General features: G+C 37.4%; 1 protein-coding gene across 2 annotated transcripts; it reads right to left on the bottom strand.

Annotated features, from left to right (window-relative positions):
- Window positions 1-3027: 3027 nt before the first annotated feature.
- clcn7 (chloride channel 7) lies at window positions 3028-17515 on the bottom strand. 2 transcript variants are annotated; one of them, XM_079456312.1, is made up of 25 exons: window positions 17300-17515; window positions 16868-16942; window positions 16317-16382; window positions 16048-16113; window positions 15587-15719; window positions 15366-15475; window positions 14238-14318; window positions 14078-14140; window positions 13801-13884; window positions 13636-13729; window positions 12657-12721; window positions 12435-12551; window positions 11823-11877; window positions 11666-11726; window positions 8776-8917; window positions 8560-8653; window positions 7096-7268; window positions 6686-6737; window positions 6401-6528; window positions 6106-6191; window positions 5511-5643; window positions 5365-5424; window positions 5067-5243; window positions 4527-4607; window positions 3028-4366 (listed from the first exon to the last, which is right to left on the bottom strand). In XM_079456312.1, exons 1-25 carry the CDS (start codon window positions 17402-17404, stop codon window positions 4280-4282), a joined length of 2388 nt encoding a protein of 795 aa, XP_079312438.1. In that variant the 5' UTR covers window positions 17405-17515; the 3' UTR covers window positions 3028-4279. The 2 variants fall into 2 exon arrangements, with proteins under 2 accessions (XP_079312438.1, XP_079312439.1); XM_079456313.1 differs by lacking the exon at window positions 16868-16942 and having other exon boundaries at window positions 17300-17509.
- Window positions 17516-17732: the final 217 nt, after the last annotated feature.

Genomic DNA, 17732 nt, shown 5'->3' with positions numbered 1-17732 from the left:
CATTTTAAGAGTTCAGAGAAGAACACCAAATAATGCATGCAGGGCTGAACTAGGGAGACACCCCCTGATAATACACATCCAAAAACAGTCCCTCAGATTCTGGACACAACTTCACTCAAGTCCTCCTAACACACTTCAATGTGAAGCATTTAAAACCCAAGAGCTGAGACCTAAAGCCATTCCCATCTAACAGCTAGCTCTGAAACTTCAGACCGGCACAATGGAACAAAACCACATCAGAATAAACCAAATGATCAAAGAAAGTAAAAAGTTCATTGAGAAAAGGAAAGACCAAAGTAAACTAGAATCTACAGCACAGGCAGTTTCAGCGACTCATCCATCACACCAACAAGAGTAGGTGGTCCAGCCACATCAAGAAGAGGACCCCTTAAATTTAAACAGTGGATGACAAGACAATTCAAAAGTAAACCACCCAAGAAGGGAGTCAAAGGGCAAGCATACAATATTTAAAGATAGTTTCCTAAAAGTAAAACTCATGCTTGTGCCATTTCAAATGTAACTTTACGTAACTCGTGCTCCACGCGAAGCAAAAAAAGAAAAGAAAATGGAATAGCAGAGTGAATAGATGCAGAATCATTTTCAGATCTCATGGGGAACACTGTTGGATGCAAAAAGTTTAATATAAGAAAATTGGCTGTTATGTTTACAAAAACAAATCTCTTTAGGATTCGAGTTAAAAAAGTAATTAGAGAAAATGATCACTTTCTTCGTGTTCTTCTCTCCTCTCATTAGATTCGGTGATGATATTCCAGGAATGGATGGTCTTGGCACTGGTGGGTACCGCTCATACGCTGTTTGTGTACATATCACATTTCGCTGTTTTGTGTTGTTGTGTGATATAATGCTAAACCCATTACTCTTGCATAGTGATTTTTCTCACTGTCTGGCCAACCGTGGTGTGTCCCTGGGAAGCCTTCAGCCATCTGGAGCTGCACAAGCTTGCCCAGTATGGTATTATCTGAGGAAGAAGCCAAGTTTCTTGGTGAAGATGTATCACTTGTTGTTAAGTGGACCAGACTAGCACTGTCTCTGGATCCCACCTGAGGGATGCTGCATCTCAGGACACGTGCATTGCCTTTGGACTCTACTGCAAACTGTATAAATGTATACAGCGAATGCATGAAACATTCATTATAACAGCTGTGCAGGAGGAAATAGGTTTGTAAAGCATTATAGGGTGTTATAAAGCTAAGAGGACTTTGTTAGAAGAAACAGTGCAGAAGTTAATGTAGTCAATGCACTGCTTTAGCAAACATTACAAACTTCCCATGTCATAGATATTCACAGAATATACATGCCTCATAGATTATGATAACTGAACGGATCGTTTTGCATGTTATTGTTTACACGATGAAAGAATGTTCAGAAGTTCTTAAGTTTCACTGAGATAGTTATTGTGCATATATTGTTGAGAATTGAACACAACCTTTTGCACACATGTGCCAAAACACAATCAATTTACCTAAATCGATAAGAAATTCAAGACTGATGTTTAACCAAAAACAAACTGTTCACAGACCCAAACTTTTCTTTTTGAGAAAAAGGTCTCTGTAAATGATTGAGGAGTTCGTCACACAGATTATAGTTATACATCATTGACAATTCTAAATAACACATATTAACCAAATACACATATTTAATTGAATTCATATCTTAATGTGCTGTTGTAACACAGCACAAAAAGAGGTTCCAAAGACAGTAAAGTTCTGACAATTACCTAAAAGTCCTTTACTGATTGCACGAAATAATTACAATGGACAACAACATCCTATAGATTGTCAGTTTAGAGAGAGGGTTGACACCGTTAGTAAAGGCAGCAGCACAGTTGGATGCCTGAGAGATGTATTGTGGCACCTATTGATTTGAGAGGATAGAGGACAGACTAAATGGATCAGGAGACTAATCTTTACTCTTAATCTGTAGACACCTGTGCTAGAGAGGGGCATGTTGCTCTATATTATATCTCTGTTTTTTTCTTAAAGTTGATTTATAGTTATTGGGGTGTGATCACATTATAATTATGAATATGAATGGTAGCAGTTTGATAAAGCAACCGTTTTGTCAAATGTCACTTTTGATTACGTAACTGGGTCCAAAACCGCTATTTTGAAATTAAATGGTGATTTGACATTGTTGATTATTGTATATTTCCGTAGATTATTGATGTGATAATAATTTTAAGGATTTGTTTTGTAAAAGTTGTAAAGAGTTTTGCTTAAAAATGTGGGAAAATGCTAGCCTCTGATCATTTAAAAAATAAAAAACAAAGCTATTTTAAGTTATTAAAAATATTTGTTGCAATGAGACATCAATCAAACAGAACATGTTAAAATGAACAATTAACTACCTATGAGATTTTATCCTCTGCTTAATGTGAAGAAATCTTGCTATTGTGCACAAATCAAAGCATCTGCTGAATGAATATATAAATGTAAAACTATGAGATTGATGTAGTTTCTCATAAATTAATACATCATTCATGATAATCCCGCATAGAAAAAAAACAAATGTATAGTATGATGCAATGTAAGTCGCTTTGGATAAAAGCGTCTGCCAAATGGATACATTGAAATGTAAAACACATATGTAGCACATCTGTACCATACTGTCAAATTTATAGCTTAAATTTACTCATGTTTAAACATTTGAAACCCATAATTTATATTTATATTCATGTTAATGTTTCTTTAAATTGAATTCATCTTGATGTAATTACTTCTGCCTTGTCATCTGAGAAATATTTCAGGTAGACTCATCGTTCATGACGTGCCCCCCTATGTCACGAACAGTGCATTTTAAAAAGATCCTTTATATCAATGTTCATTGAACTACAAATTATTCAGCCACACCTCAGCATTTTAAGTCACCTGGCAAGAATATGTTGCATGAGATGATGCATGCAGGGCAGTGCAGACAAATAACACACGACTTAGTCACGTATTGCCAGAGAAATGTATTGGGGCCTGTCTATCAGCTTTGAGGTTGGTAAAGAAACAAGATTACATCAATGGATGATTCATAGCTTTATTAGTTCACAAAGTTGGTCAAATGGTTATAAAATTCAACACTTTTTTAACTTCAAATCATCGATCATATAAAAGTAGAGATCAGCAGAAAGATGACTGACAAATTAAAACAAAAAGGTGTTGACTTCAAATGACAAACCACACAGAATCCTCGGCACATAGACTTGAACCGGATAAATGGCGGGTTGATTTACTTTGATGTTAAATCAGTGCTTGTCAATATTCTATAATATATCTATCATTCCGTTCAGTACTGATTTATATATTCAATTTAAAGCATGGATTTTCACAGAAAACAAATGTGTCTCGAGGCAGAAAATTCATTCTTTAGAGGCTTTCTCTGAAAAACGTCACTCAGTCAACACACTATATAAAACCAGTTGGTAGTACCAAATCGTGCCAACGTGAAGGCAGCAAAAGGCATGTGAACAGGATTGATTACATTTTACGGTCGGACCTACCCTAACATTTCTGAAATTAAATTAAATCATTAAACAACTTAAAAATCCTGAACAACACTCAGCAGAACAAAAGTTAATAAACCGTACTTGCGTGTCTGTAACAGAGCAGTTTGTAATATCTACTAGTCTATATTAAGTGCACATAAAAGTTTCACCAATAGATTTCTTAACACTGCAAATTTGTTTTCATCTCCTAAAATGTTTTCTTCAGCATGTGCCCACACCTTCATAAGAATAGCTAACCGCCCATCATGATTTTAGCAATTCCTCACAATTTATATTGTGCATTAACTGTGACCACATAGAACATCATTTTGTTTTGCATCACAACAGTGGCCATATCAAAACTGAATAATAGCAGTGCTTAGCACACCTTGTAATGTCAGTATGCGTTGTCAAAAGAATATCCATATAGACGCGAACCTCAAACTCTAACTTTTCTTCATAAACACGGATGGGGAAACAAAATGATGCTTTAGGAGAGGCCCGAAATAACCTCACGAAAACGTATCTACTCTAAAATATATAACATGTAATAAATAGTCACATAGTGCAAAACTAACATTACAACATGATGTGCCTTGAGGTGCACTCCTACAGGCAAAACACAAATGCAGAAATAACAGAGCCCTTGAACTGCTAAATGTAGAACAAATGTTGTGCAGGTTGCAGGTTTGGCATCTCGGACGCAAGAGAGACTGTAACCAGCCCCTTATTACGGTTCCTATCTGGTGGTCTGAAGGCAGGGTACAATGTGCACATGAAGACCAATCATGTCTGAGCTATGTGAAGCTCCTCAAGCCCATGTTTACCCAGGTGGTAACGTGCAAGGTCCTTTCTGGAGACCAGACCTACGACCTTCAAAGAAGGAATCGTGAACAGCAAGCGTTAGTTGTAAACGTGCTATGCCTAGTTTCCTGATACAACGTATGGATAAAATTAGCATCTGAAACGCAACAAAATGTGGGTGGAAAAAAACAGATGAAACCAGATAACCCTCATGCAGAAATACACTCACCATGTTCTCATTATCAACCACTACCAGGTGTCGCAGTCCCAGCGCTCGAAACAACTTGAACACACGAGGGAGGGACGTGTCCTTAAATTAGAAAAACAAAACATTATTACAGCAATAACATGAGATAGAAAACAAAAATAGAGATTTATTCTGCTGAGAAGTGGAGTTACTAAAAATGAATGTTACACTGAAAATCATGTTTTTAATGTTCTTTAGATGTTTACGTAGTGTTTTTCATATGCTTTAAGACAAACCATGTGCAAATTTATCATTTTAAACCATTGCTGAATATTTTCCCCATTTAACTGCAGTTTACCAAAGACCGTTTAAAAATATGCGGTTTGAAACTGCTCGGACGCCATAAACCAATCACATCAACTTTTTTAAGGCAGGAACATTTATTTTCACAGGAAAAACATTTAAATATGTAATTTTGATTGTCAAATATTAGCTTAAGGGATACAATTATAGACCACGGGGGAAATCAAAAAATCATTCTGAAACCAAGTCACTCCAAGGTCTAAATGTGGAGACTCTGACCTGTGGCACAGTGTAAGGGGTTGGGTTCATGAACTCAGTCAGGTCCATCATGCACTCCCTCTCATCCTGAGACACGTGAATGGACTGGATGGGGGGAAATCGCGGATACGCATCTCTGAAGTCCTTTAGCTGTAGCTTCCTCTGGGTAAGTCGTGAGGATGCCCTCTCCACAAACACCTTAGACAGAATGAGATCAAGAGAGCCTTTGTCTTAGTACCAGATGGTATTGTCTGTCAAATTACAGCAGTTAACTAAAACAAAGCTTTTTATCAGAGAAGAATAGAAGTAAAAACAAAACCTTGTGTTTGAGAAGAACAATGAGCTGCGAGCGGAGAATAAGGCCGCAGAGTTTGCCTGGCTGAGGAGAGAAAACACAGGCAAGTTTTAGTCTTTACAGAACAGGTTTTGATGTCACTCTGTTCTTGAGGATGGGGATTGTCTCACCTCTTCGCTCCCAGTAGAATGGACGACAACTGGGAAGCCGTTGTGGTTGGTGGATGTGTTGCTAAGAACATCCACAATTGTGCCAACCTTGTCCACTTGGTTGAAGCAGGTTACTGGAGAGCTCATGACCTCTCTGTGGTAAACACGTCAATATGTGACACGATGACATTTTCGGCATGACACACTATCTAAAGATCCCATTGATGTAATATACACATGTTTGCAAAGTGGGGGGATAACAATAGTCTTTATTTTATTTTATTAAACAAGTTCTCTTAATTCAATATAATTTTTCAAACAATTTATACACTTATTTTTAATGAAAATATGAATTAATCATTTAATTATTCAATAATTTAAATGCTTTTGTACTGATAACCTGCATTTATTTTATTATAAAACTGAATTTATAATAACGTCTGTACTGACACAATATATTGACACAATAAATGCAGTAGGCAGTTTAATTTAGCAAATGACTGTCAAACTGCGAATAGCAAATCATTTCGTTTAAAGGTTACCACACATGGTATACTTAAGTATCGTCTATAGCCTTAGAAAAAAATAAACTGTAAAGTGAAAGGGGTGTGGCTACCTGGCAGTCAGCCAATGAGAAGTATGCGGAGCATCCCAGTGAAGGAAAGGAACACTTTGCAGCTTAATGTGGATATCATACAGGCCCTAAGAACAACAAAAAAACTGTCAGACCAATGAGCAAAACACACATGCGCTTCATGCAAAAATAACAAAAAAGGCATAGCATTAAAGACATGCGCTCATGACTGACACCTTAATGACAACTCGAAACAAATCACAGTGAAAAAGGATTATCAACACAAAGTGCCAGCTCACGAGAAAGAAACAAAATGCCCAAATACTCTGGTTCTCACCTCTGCAAAATAATCCCCGACGATCTTGGCAGTCATCAGCACAAGCATGATGGGAAAGCCATAGGTCACATTACCAGTGGCTTCAACCATGATGACTGTGAGACTGAGGGTCATTCTGACAACACCACCTGAGAGAAAAAACAACAACACAACAGACCTGCCTGTTATTGTTGCGAGGGGGTTGCTTCACAGAGAAATGCAGCTGGGAAAAATGCATTGCATCAACAGACAGCACTTCCTTACCGAACTCCCAGAACTAAAATAATGCGTTGTCAAAATACTCACCTAGTTGGGCCGCTGCACCTATGAGAGCATACTTTCCAGGATCCGCCCAAATCTGTCAACACATAACAAACAACAACAACTCTGAAAAAAACATTTTGAGGTCAGACACCAGATGGTATTAGGGTATTGTAAAGTTGCAGCTTTTGAGGGTCTAAAAGGAAAAGATCAACAAAAGTTATATGCTTCCCCACCTTTGTCCAAAACCTGTATGATCTGTTATTGTGCAGTGAAGCACAAAAGTAGAGCTTTTTAAACTAGCATCTCTTTTAAACAAGTGGTTATCTGTAATCATCTGTGGTTTTTCGGAGCATGACAGATGTTCTCTAAAAAAACATTTGTCTAATAAGATAAGAGTATTGTTATCTGCGTTTAGAAAGTGTTAAATACAAAGAAACTGCAGGTATACTTACTGACTGACTGGAGGCGAGGAATGACATAAGGATTCCAAACAGTCTGCCCCAGGCTGCTCCAATCAGCAGAGCGGGGATGAACACTCCTGCCGACACGGTCAAGCCGTACGTCCAGACGGCCAGGAAAAAATAAGCCAAGGTGAAAACCCCCAAAGTCAGGGGGTTGTAAGATCCTGAACGAGAAATATCCACAGTAAAATAACAGTGAACTAAGGAAGTTCAATACAAAACCACATTGTACACACAAAAAACATCACGCCTCTGCTCTGATCCCTCTACTGGCTTTCTATGCCTCATTTGTCACAAAATGAAAGACAGACAAACAGAAAAAAAAAACATCTTAACACTCTGTCATGATTAAAAATGAAAATCTCCTGATGCAAGTTTAAATGACCATGACTCGTCCAAAACAAAGGCAAAATGTGCTGTTTATGTGCACTAGGTTGTAATGTATCTGCATTAGGTTTAACGGTTAAAATGTTCTTGGCAGATAACATTTTAAATAACTGTCATCTGTTATATACTAAATAAAAAAAGAGTATACTAAATGCCTTACAAGCTAATGTTATCTTTTCTAAAAGACATTTTAGCTTCTGCAGTTTTTTAGGTGTAATAGCAAGTGCACCTGCACCAGGAGGCAGTGTAGAGTAATTAAACAATGTAATTACAAACTATTAAAAATACATTTTTTCATTTTGTAAAGAGGAAGATTAAATATCTGAGTACACTTTAAAAAGGGATTAAAAATCTATTGTAAACCTGAAAATATATAAAATGCTTCCCTACTTGGAAAAAAAAAGTTTCTGGTGTAGAACAAATGAATTGAAAAATATGTAATGTTTTGCACTCTTTCTTGGTCATGTGACACTGACCCTGTTGACTCAGATCATGATGGGATAACATGGATCATCAGGTCTCGCACAAACTTGGAGTCCATGCCAGATCGAGGGCAGGCATAAAAGCAACAGGTGAAGACTTACACAGTCTGATATCTCCATTCACTAATTTGACATTTTACTAATAATTTGCAATAGCATCATTTGTATTAAAGCAAAAAAAAAGCAAAATAAAATCTTTTAATGCTAAATAAAATTACTTAATATCAAAATGATTTGCATTATAACTCATAATCATAATTATGATAAAAACAGATAATGTAATCATAGTACAAAAACAAAATGTTATAATGGCTGTCGAACTCTCATAGCTTTGTGAAAGTGATCAAAGTCTGCTTTTCTCGTGAATGTTTGTGCTTTAGCTGCCTGCATCCTGCATGTTCCTCTTAATCAGCTTAAATTCTTGGCAAGTCAGCCAAAATACAAAAACACACTACAATGTGCAGACACATCAAATCATGTTGCAACCAACATTAGCTTAAATGGAAAAGAATCTGTACATCTGATAAGACACCCACGAACACACCCAAACGCATTCACACCCGTTCACACCTACAAATGGACACACCTGGAGGGTTATGGAACAGACTCCTAACACTCCGCTCAGGTGTGTTGAAGAAGGCCGTTGCCATGGAATTATATTCCCCATCAGAACAGAAGAGCTATAAAGAAACAATGTTCAGATCTGAGTCTTATTAAATTCATCACATCAGAATATAGTCTGATCTAGGATAAAAGGAATTAAGCTTTTGAAACTATGAATGAATGAATGAATGAAACAAACCTGTAGAGGATATTCCTCATTGTGGTCTGGTGCCAACGGTTGACAGTCGTTGGAAAAATAGATCATGGCAAAGGAAACTGTGGCGGTCACTGCAGCAACCAGCATGGCTTCCATCACTTGTAGACACGGCCGGTGGACGTACCTGAGACATAAGACATTCTCTTAATATCACAGAATTGCCCTGTACGTGATGGCCGAGTTGCGTGAGACTCGGTGCGTGACTTACGATGGCCGTGCCCGGCTGCTAGACGGTTACTCTGTAAATATTTTAAACACTGTAAAACGCAATGCGTGGATAAAATCAAGTTGAGATTCCAAACATATCTTTCATAATTCTCAATTTTATTTCACATTTTATTTCCGTTTTAATACTAGAACACAACATACTACTACCTTGATCACCTTGAGGATTATATTGACAGGCACTATAACAAACACTTCTGCACCATGAACAGGGACAAGCCAAACGACAACAAAAGTAAAGGCAAAAAGCAACTACATCCTTCGACTCGATCTGCGGGAGAAAGCACTTTAGGGCCAAGAAAACCGCTGTCAGCGCCAAGCGGTTGACATTCTATGTTATTTGTGTATTGTTAGGACTCATAGTTTTGCTCGTCTGCCAACAATATTACTAAAACATGCACACATACACTTAAATATACATAGCATACATACATACGGCCATATATATAAATTGTTTGTTTGTCAGTTTTCTAACTTGGAATGTTCGTGGATTTGACTCTCAGGCAAAGAAGATCAAAGTTCTAAATCCCCTATAAATTACAAGCTGACATAGGCTTTTTGCAAGAAACCCATCATCAAAGTCTGATTTCAATACAATAAAATCATCCAAATACAATAATTTGCCAATTACAATACAAAACAAAGAGTATGCATTTTAATAAGTAAAAAAATGTCATTCCATCATAACACCACTGTTACAGACCCCAAAGGACGCTTCATTATCATAAACATCTCTTATCATAAACACAACACAGATGATTCCTTCTTTTTTTTCCCACATTTACTTTACTTTAACACAGTTCTAGACCCAGAAACAGATAGATCAAACAGTTCAAGAATCAAACACACTTGGCAAGCTGCTGAAACCAAAAAACAGTTCAAGAGTGATTCTGGTCTTGGCGATCTACAGCACCCGAACTCTAAAGAATACCCAACTTACCATTTTCCAGTCAGACAATAAAACAAAAACATCTTTCAAAACACCAACAGTAGCAGCAGCATTGACATCTTGGTGAAATTTCATCAAATCACAAACACTGCTCTTTCACCATCTAAGTACACTTTCATTCGGAATAACCCAGCTCAACAAGGAGCCGCTTAACTACCGCACATGGGCATCACACAACTTCAACTTTCATAATAATACCTTGGCCTCATTTTCTTACTCCAGAAACACGGCATCATGAGTAATTGCTTTTTGTAATATCTACAAATCAAATCATCCATAAAGTCAAAAATGAACACTCGAACAATTCATCTAGAACCTTCATTCTCCATCTCTGAATTAATGAATATAACCTCTTAAATAAAAAGATACTCGCCAAAATATACAAAATAGCTACAAAACCAAATGCCACATTAGGCATGCCATATGCTAGATGGGAATCTGAATTATCTATTACTCCTGATGCAGTTTAACAGATCGAATATGTAAAGATATTAACTCAATTACAAAAAATGCCAACTTGCAACTCATACAGTAGAAACTACTTCACAAATTTCACTAAACTGAACAGAAATAGTTTAAAATGGGTAAATTTGCACTTATTGCACACAAACTAGCCAAGACACATGCAGTCAGTCCATGCACTTTGGGACTGCACTCCAATTAAACAATTCTGGAAAGACGTGACTAAACACTGACACTGTCTTCCTCTTTGGGATATCCCATCTCACTGTCCCCCTCCCTCCACATACTTGCTGACTTATCCACAATCAATTCTTACCATAAAAACAGTCAGCAAATCCTAACGGCGCTAACTGTCGCTAAGAAATCATCACAAACTGGAAATCAAGGAATACCATACACATTGCATCTCGGAAACGTTTTCAAATTAAATTAATCTCTATGTAAAACATGTCGACCTCCTCACATATCAACACACTAGAGACTCACCCACCCTGGTCATCTCTCCCTACACTTTAATAGTCACAAATCAGTTATACTTCTTTGCCTGAGAGCAAACACACCAAAACAGAGGGAATTAACCTATGTTGGCTTCTCCCGGTCTTATTGTTGTTGTTGTTTAGCACATGTAAATACTCACATTTTGTGTTTGCATTATAATAAAAATAAAATCACAGAATTTCATCAACGATCTATTATTGGTTAAACGCTTTAAGTAAAGTTTGCTAAATATAATGGTCTCAAATATAACTTTTTAAATGATGTCAAACATATGTTTTCAGTATCAGTTTCTCACTTTTCAAAAACACTGGAAAGACAGGAAGTTGTAGCCTAGGGAATTATTGAATACTTGAATAGCAAGTGATTACGCATGTAGTAGTAGTCATGCCAACTGCATTCAGAATTATCAACCCATCAACTGACCATTGATCATTTAACCTTTTGTCAAGTTTTATAAAAGAAAAACAGCTAACAGAGACTAGATGCCAATATTAGATGTATACAGCCAAAACAATTTACCATACTTTACAACTTTATGTTTATTACATACATAATGATATGGTTGTTATGATATGGCATACCAGACTACTCTAGCTTTATTTGTATTAGCAAAGCTTTGTGACACAGACAAAGTTTTTCTTTCATTTAATTATTTTAATGTTAAACAATCTGGCCCTAAATTAACGCCAGATATATGAGCTTCTTTACTTTCATATACATCAATACCTGAGATCCTACCTTATTCTGAAAATTGTTAGCCAGTAATTGAGGACATTGAACAATGCTCCAAGCAACCCTCCTAGAAACGGAAACAAAAAATGCTTTTTTGTAAAGTAACTTATTACTGCCAATCATTTCTAATGTATTTAAGGATAAAGTAAAGTGTTCCCCTCACCAAAAGCTCCCATAATAATGAAGAGAGGAATCTCATATAAATTATACTCCACAATCTAAAAATGAAACCAAAAACAATATCAGTAACTTCAAGCACATGTGGTGGTCATGGCAAAACCCAGCAGACATATCATGTGCCAGTTTCATTCAAACAAATTAAACAAATCTCAATAATGTGTAAAAAAAACACTGGCAGCTCAAAAAAAAAAAACTGAAAGAGTTATGAATGTCAGGGAAACGAAGGCCTAGTCCACACTTACACAGGTATTTTTGTAAGCAGAGTTTTTCCTTCTTTGTTTAAAATAAAAAGCGTACACACAAAACTATAAAGCGCTGTCAAAAGCATGCCAAACCAACAGGTGGCAATATAACCCTAACCATAAAGCCGTGTTCAGGCCAATCAGAAACCTGAAATCTGAAGTCAAACAAAGGATATAGTGGCACGCATTCCAACAACATCTTCCAAATCTCCAAATCTTACAGTTTCTAAAAATCTTCACCCTGGCCGGAGTCTTCAAGAAAGTTCGATTTCAGTGACCGGTACTGCGAAAAAGCTGCGGTTTTGAAAATACCTGTGTTTGTGTGGGCAGAGCCTAAGAGAGACAGAACTCACATCGCTGTCAAAGCGGCCAAAGTTAATGAGGCCGGGGCTGGAAAGCTCTCCTGGCTTTTTATGATAAATACTGAGGAAGAAATTCAGCGTGAAGGTGGAGATCATCGAAGCAAAAAACTACATAAAGACAAAACAAGTTAGGGGTTAAGTTGTGCGACCTCTGGCATTGAGTGAAACACAAATTGCAATTTAATAAAGGATCCATAGTAACATATCACCCACAATTCTCCAGGTTAACATCTGGTTCCAGAAAGACGCCCCTTCCTCTAAACTGAACAGAACGCCACCTGTGCCAAACAATGATAATAAATCAGATTTAACATTTAAATCGTAGCTGGAATCAGCTTCCAGAAGAGATCAGATGTGCCAAAACATTATCATCATTTAAATGCAGACTCATAACTCTTTTTGGCTGTGCATTTACTGAATGAGCACTGTGCCTAGTCCGAACGGACTGCACTATATTTCATGTATTATCAGTTTATTCTAAATTAGCTTTAAATAAAAAAATATAATTATAAAGGTTTTTAAATTTCTTGTTTTATTTTCAATGATTATTTTAATTTTTTTTTTGTAAAGCACTTTGAATTACCATTGTGTATGAAATGTGTTATATAAATAAACTTGCCATGCCTTGCCTTAATCAGTTATTTTGCAATGATAAATACCAAGACTGCCGTCATCTATTTAAACATTCAACAATCATTCCAGATACCTTTGAGCTTTTTGTTCCAGAAGTACAAAAGATGGATCTTAACCTTTCACGCTGATCTCAATGACATTCAGTAAACATGTTGACCTAAATATGTTTGATATATTGTTGAATGAATCAATGGACCACTCTGTCCAGTGCATTGACGCTTTCCAGTTATTGACCAGTCGTAAGAATATCTAATTATTTTCTAAAGACTGCTGGGGCACATATTCGAGTGTCAGGTCAAATAAATACAAAATATACTTTGTGTGCAGTCTTGCACTTATGGATATTCTTAAAACAGCCTTAAATATAATAAGGCCTGCAAAATTAATATTGAATATTATTATTCATAATTATATGATTATTATTATATTCCAAGACTAATGAAATTTCCACAGCTTTTCCAGGCCTGATAATCCAGTAATGTTTCACAACTTTTCCAGAGCAACAATGAAAAGTTTTAAAACGCAGAAGAGTGTTGTTGTGATCAACTGTTTGACTTACCAACAGGGGCTCCAAAAGCGGCAGAGACTCCAGCAGCTGCTCCTGCGGAGACAAAGTCTCTCTTCTCTGTGTCCCTGCGGAAATACTCGAACATCTGCATAAACAAAATCTGCTGTTAGAATCAGATTTCACTGAGAATCAAGCATTCAGATGCTGAAAACCAACCTTAAAGTCTTTTTTCAGTGAAGTGCTCCTGCCCTGGGACACACCAGCGGCCACCACGGCCCCTGAGTGAATCATGGGTCCTTCCTTTGAGACAAAAACAGCAACTTCCTGATGTAACTGTTGACTATTTTCACTTTTATTTTTGGACAAATGTAAAGATCCCTCAAGAAATGGAGCACGCACAAAACTTTGAGAATGACCAGCATTCCAGTTCTGTGGAAACCTGAGGAACTTCTAGGAAATTCAATAAACACATGTGGCACAATTCTATCAATACCTTTCCTACGGCGAGGCCTCCGGCAACAGAGAAGATCACCCCAATGACTTTAACCACCAGAGTCTGTGGACAGGAAGTAGGAAACCACTTGAGATCACAAATGGACATTTATTATTTCCTTGAAGTGTCACCATGGAGTTATATCTACAAAAGGCATTACCTTGAGGCGAACCACATGGGGAACTTTTACTCCATTCAGGTAGCATTTTATCTGCGGGATTCCACTACCTGCCGCTACTGGCTGTGAAAGAACAGACTGAGTATTAGACAGATGCTGTGTTCAAATTTGTCTACTTATACTATGCACTAAAAGTATCTACTGTACATTTTAGCAAGTAGCATAACAGTATGCACGCACTGGGACATACTGACACAAAATGGAAGAGGTCATTGTTGCATTTATTAATTTAGCGAAGCATCTCTTATTTAATTTGATTAATGCACTGAACATCACTAAACTCCGTCTACTTGTGGTGTGAGTTGAGGGTAATATCAGCCGTTTGATTGTTCATGGATCTGCACTTTCAAATTTCACTGGAAACAGTAGACCATCCGGGTACTTTGAGTATACTTATTTCAGCATTCATCATTTTATTTCGAATACTATTTCGGACAGATAGTATGCGAATTAGGACGCACCGAGAGTGATGCACAGTACAAACTGTTTCCTGCATACTTTCAGGTCAATATAAATATGCATGCTTGGTCTGGGTCAGGTATCTATTAAACACATGCCACATTAGCTTTTCAGTTGTAAATTTGAGATATTAAGTTGTTAATGAAAATTTAACATGTTTTATTGAAAAAGTTAAGTGATTTGTCAAAAGTAGCACTGAGACACACATGGCGCTTTTCCACTGCATATAAATATGGTTTTCTTCTGGAAGAATAATCCAGTCAGAGTTATAATACCACGTATCATTTGCTTCCAAGCGGTAGGATGGGAGTAAATGGGTGTTGATTTTTTGAAGCTCCAAAAAGTGCATCCATCGATCAAAGAACTGCTTGACATGTCTCCGGGGTCATAACAAATGTCTTCTGAAGCGAATCGATGCGTTTGTTTAGGAGAAATATCCATATTGACAGCGATATTATATGACAATAAGATTATAATCCCACCTACCTTTAAGTGGTACTAAACTGTAGTGGAGAAGCAAACCTAGGGAAGTAGGCTTCCCTGAATCGTGCCGATTCGTACTAAACCTGGCAGTACCAGGCAGCGGAAAAGCACCAATAGAGGAAGCAGAACTTTTCACGCAAACAACACTGTTAGTGTAAAAATGCTCACCTCAATAAAAGCCACAATGATGCCGCCAACCATCACGAATGCAGCATTCAGCACCGCCCACAATATCAGAGAGATGGACAGGCCTCCCAGCTCTGTGAATTTCTCTATATCTGGAAGTCTGGTTAAAGAAAGTCTGAGACCACTAAGAATAGCTCTAAAAAAACAGCACATATATCAGAACTTTGTATATGAATACATTAAAAGCTTAACATGAAGGATACTTTGCTTGACCAGAAAATACTTAAAGCCAGCTAGATTTTCTACAACAATGTCTATGAAGCATGCAATGAGACCGGTGAGGAATCCGATAAGACCACAGATGACCCATCGTTTAATCTCAAGACATCCAAAGCCCTACAGTGAGGACATTTAAGTACAACAAAGGTAAATGTGTATTCTGTAATGGCTGTAGCAAATTCCTGTTTCATCAATTATGAAAAAAATCAATACATAAATAGATTAAAACAAATAATTGTAATGTTTTGTTCACACTGCACCCAAATCTAATGTCAAATCAGATTGAATTAAGTTTTCTAAACAAAACATACCATGTGTAACTAAATGTTCAAACTACAAACAACTAAAAAGATCTGAGTAGCCTGATGTATTGGATTTTTAATGCCCGTCAATAAAAGCCAAAGATCAATAATCTCAATGTAAAAAGCAAAGAGGTTCTGCTTACCATGTGACTCATCCGTCTTTCTTCCTCCAGAAACAACTGGTTCTCACTGTTATCATAATCAAGACTCTGAAACACAGGAAGGACCCAGTTTGACAACTCATCACGGTCATCTACGGTTTATTTAAAGCAAACAAAATGCTGCATTTTGTGAAAAATCTAAGTTTGAGTTAATTAAGTTTATCATTGCAACATTTGTTTAGCTTTCCAAACAGAGCCTCGATTGAGATGGAAGTCTGCTGTCAAAGATCTGACCTGCTTGATTCAATTACCTCATATTTGAGGGACAGTAGCTTTTCATTGTGAGGGATTTCCTTCGGTCGACTCCTCACAATGTCCTGTGTGTGTAAGGAAAGACAGAGTTACATGACTTGCATGTGGTCGCTTACATTCTTCATGAACACATACAGTCATTTTAAGCTCATGCGGTCGTAAAAGCACAACGGGCCATTCGCATTATCTCTTGACAGTCAAAGCAAACCTGACTGCTTGCCAGCTTGCTGGAAACAATTCCTCATTTATCAAAAAGGCTTGCATGCGTTTTCCCATAATGTATTTTTTGCAGGAGTGAGTCAGGATCCCCCCCCCAGAGACTTCTGCTAAGAATGGTTATTTTTAATATAGAGATTTGCTCGGAACACATAAAGCATGTATGTCCCCAGTACGCAAGGCATTAAACCCAGATACACTAATACGTCCCAAAACAGCTGCCACGTTTTTAGACCTAAATGGATGCCTTTACGTTCAAAGGTCTAATGACGTCTTGTTTTGAGCCCTACATAGATAAAAATGACTGCTGTGATCATCGTGATGTCGATTTTACCTCTTCATGTGTGATCTCCTCCTCAAGATCCACAGTACTCAGCCTGCCTATATGAAATATACTGCCACCTGAGAACTATGAACCAAACACATCACACTCAAATAAAGTGACTTAAGCAAATGACATCAATTGTCATTCACTGTAAACGGATGTATGCGCATGAAAACCATCTATACTCTCCATTTCAACTAATTATACTATTTAAAATAAATGGGAAGTCAGAGACCAAAAGAATCCAGTGTTGCAAAATAACCCCACAACTTGCTCCGAGACAATGAAATCAAATACTTAAATGGGTTTATAAGCAATACGATGTTCAAGATCTATTTTATGCTGAGCATGCATGCTGTATTTCATCCGCACAAGCAGCAGTCATGCGATGTTAAGTAGTGTGATGGTTTAATAAATGGAGATGGCCTGTCTGTCTGGTACCTGTCTGTTGCTTTTCACCTCCTCGGCTCCGTTCAAGAGTGGAGTTCTCTCTCCGCGATCATCGCCTCGACCTGACCACGACACTTTCTTCGCGATGTTGGCCATGTCAGCGGCAGGGACTGTCCGGTAAACACGGCTACATGCGATACATGACCACTGCAGAACTACCGCGGACGCTTTTCCCCATGACTAACAATCATCAGCGATCTCGTGACCGGCGTACGGGCAGCGCAAAGGTCCAAAAATGATGCGCTCTCGGAGGAACCCTGGGAAATGTAGTCGCTGCTGCGTTAAAACGATTTTGGGAAGTTGACGAATAGTGTACCATAGCCAAACAAACTTTCACTATTACATAGCTTTATATTATTGATATTTAGATTGATCGTATACAATAGCATACGTGAGATTTGTCTTCATTTCTAGTTTCTCTCTC

This window comes from Barbatula barbatula, assembly GCF_947034865.1.
Source record: "Barbatula barbatula genome assembly, chromosome: 5".
In the NCBI taxonomy this organism is placed as follows: Eukaryota; Metazoa; Chordata; class Actinopteri; order Cypriniformes; family Nemacheilidae; genus Barbatula; species Barbatula barbatula.
Note: the sequence above shows the minus strand (reverse complement) of the source record. Positions and strands in the feature narration are given on the sequence as shown.